At 38.6% G+C, this 1,417-nt stretch overlaps 1 protein-coding gene across 1 annotated transcript in view; it reads left to right on the forward strand.

The window, feature by feature from the left end:
• Window positions 1-1,417, forward strand: part of Kdm5b (lysine demethylase 5B) — a 69,550-nt gene that overhangs the window by 19,925 nt on the left and 48,208 nt on the right. The window contains exon 2 of the mRNA XM_021198914.2: window positions 314-391. Coding sequence (XP_021054573.1) covers window positions 314-391 — 78 coding nt within the window. The remainder of the gene's footprint in view (window positions 1-313; window positions 392-1,417) is intronic.

The raw sequence follows: 1,417 nt of genomic DNA on the forward strand, positions 1-1,417 counted from the left end.
TAGACCAGGCTGGCCTCGAACTCAGAAATCCGCCTGCCTCTGCCTCCCAAGTGCTGGGATTAAAGGCGTGCGCCACCACGCCCGGCTTCAAAATCATCTTTACCAAGCTGGTGACTTTTCAACATGGGTTAGGACAGAGGGGAATATTGTGCCAGATGTACCAGTGTCTGTGGGTGGGGTTTACATACTTGTCATTTTCTTGTGGAAAACAGGTTGAAAAACTGCAGCACTCTTACATTTTGTTTGACTGATAATTTGTTAAATAATTTCAAGTGTTAAGTAATGGTATGTAATAGCTTTTGCCTTCCCCTAGGATTGGCAGCCACCATTCGCTTGTGATGTCGATAAACTTCATTTCACCCCACGAATCCAGAGGCTGAATGAACTGGAGGTATGTTCTGTTTGTGTTCCAGAGGAATAGTCTTTGATGATGAGTAATGTTACTGTCTTAGTGAAATGAGAACATGGTCAGTAATGATAATCATGGCACAGAAAACTGGCAGGAAGGCAGGCTACTATATGTAGCAAACCAAATCTCATTAAAGGTACTGACTTATGTATGTCCCCTCTTGTCTGCTAAGTAATACATATAAGTTATTGTATCTTTAGATTATAATCAATGGAATTTTAAGTTTTGAAAATAACTTTTTGAGAAGAATGTAGTAGGAAAGGTTTTATATCCCAAATTTTCTTTTATACTTAAAACTTACATTTAATTTTTAATTTTCAAATTTTATTTATGTTTATGGATTTTTATTTATTTTTTTAAAAAAATATTTATTATTATATGTAAGTACAATGTAGCTGTCTTCAGACATACCAGAAGAGGGNGTCAGATCTCATTATGGATGGTTGTGAGCCACCGTGTGGTTGCTAGGATTTGAACTCAGGACCTTTGGAAGAGCAGTCAGTGCTCTTAACTGCTGAGCTATCTCACCAGCCCGTTTATGGATATTTTGTCTGCATGTATATCTGTACCATAGCATGCCTGGTGCCCTTGGAAGTCAGAAGGTGGCATCACATTCTCTGGGACTGAGTTACAAATGGTTGTGAGCAGCCCAGAGAAGAGTGTGGTCTAATCACACTGTTTTAGATTGCACATTCAGTTTTTGCTCCTTTATTTTTAACTTTTTGGTTTCAGTGCTGTAGAAAGTGGTTTTTTTAAATGATTTGTTTCTTTTTACTTTATGTGCATTGGTGTTTTCCCTGGATATATATTGAAAAGCCTGAAGCTGGAGTAGTTACTGAGTTACTGGCAGTTGTGAGCTGCCATGTGGGTGCTGAGAATCAAACAGCCAGTGCTCTTTAATCGCCAAACAATCTCTCTAGCTTACAGAAAGTTTTAAAGTGCTGGGCAGAAGGGTTAGAGAAATGGTTTAACTGTCACAAACATTTCTTGTTATTGCAGCGGACTCTG

Source organism: Mus pahari, chromosome 5, assembly GCF_900095145.1.
Source record: "Mus pahari chromosome 5, PAHARI_EIJ_v1.1, whole genome shotgun sequence".
NCBI lineage: Eukaryota > Metazoa > Chordata > Mammalia > Rodentia > Muridae > Mus > Mus pahari.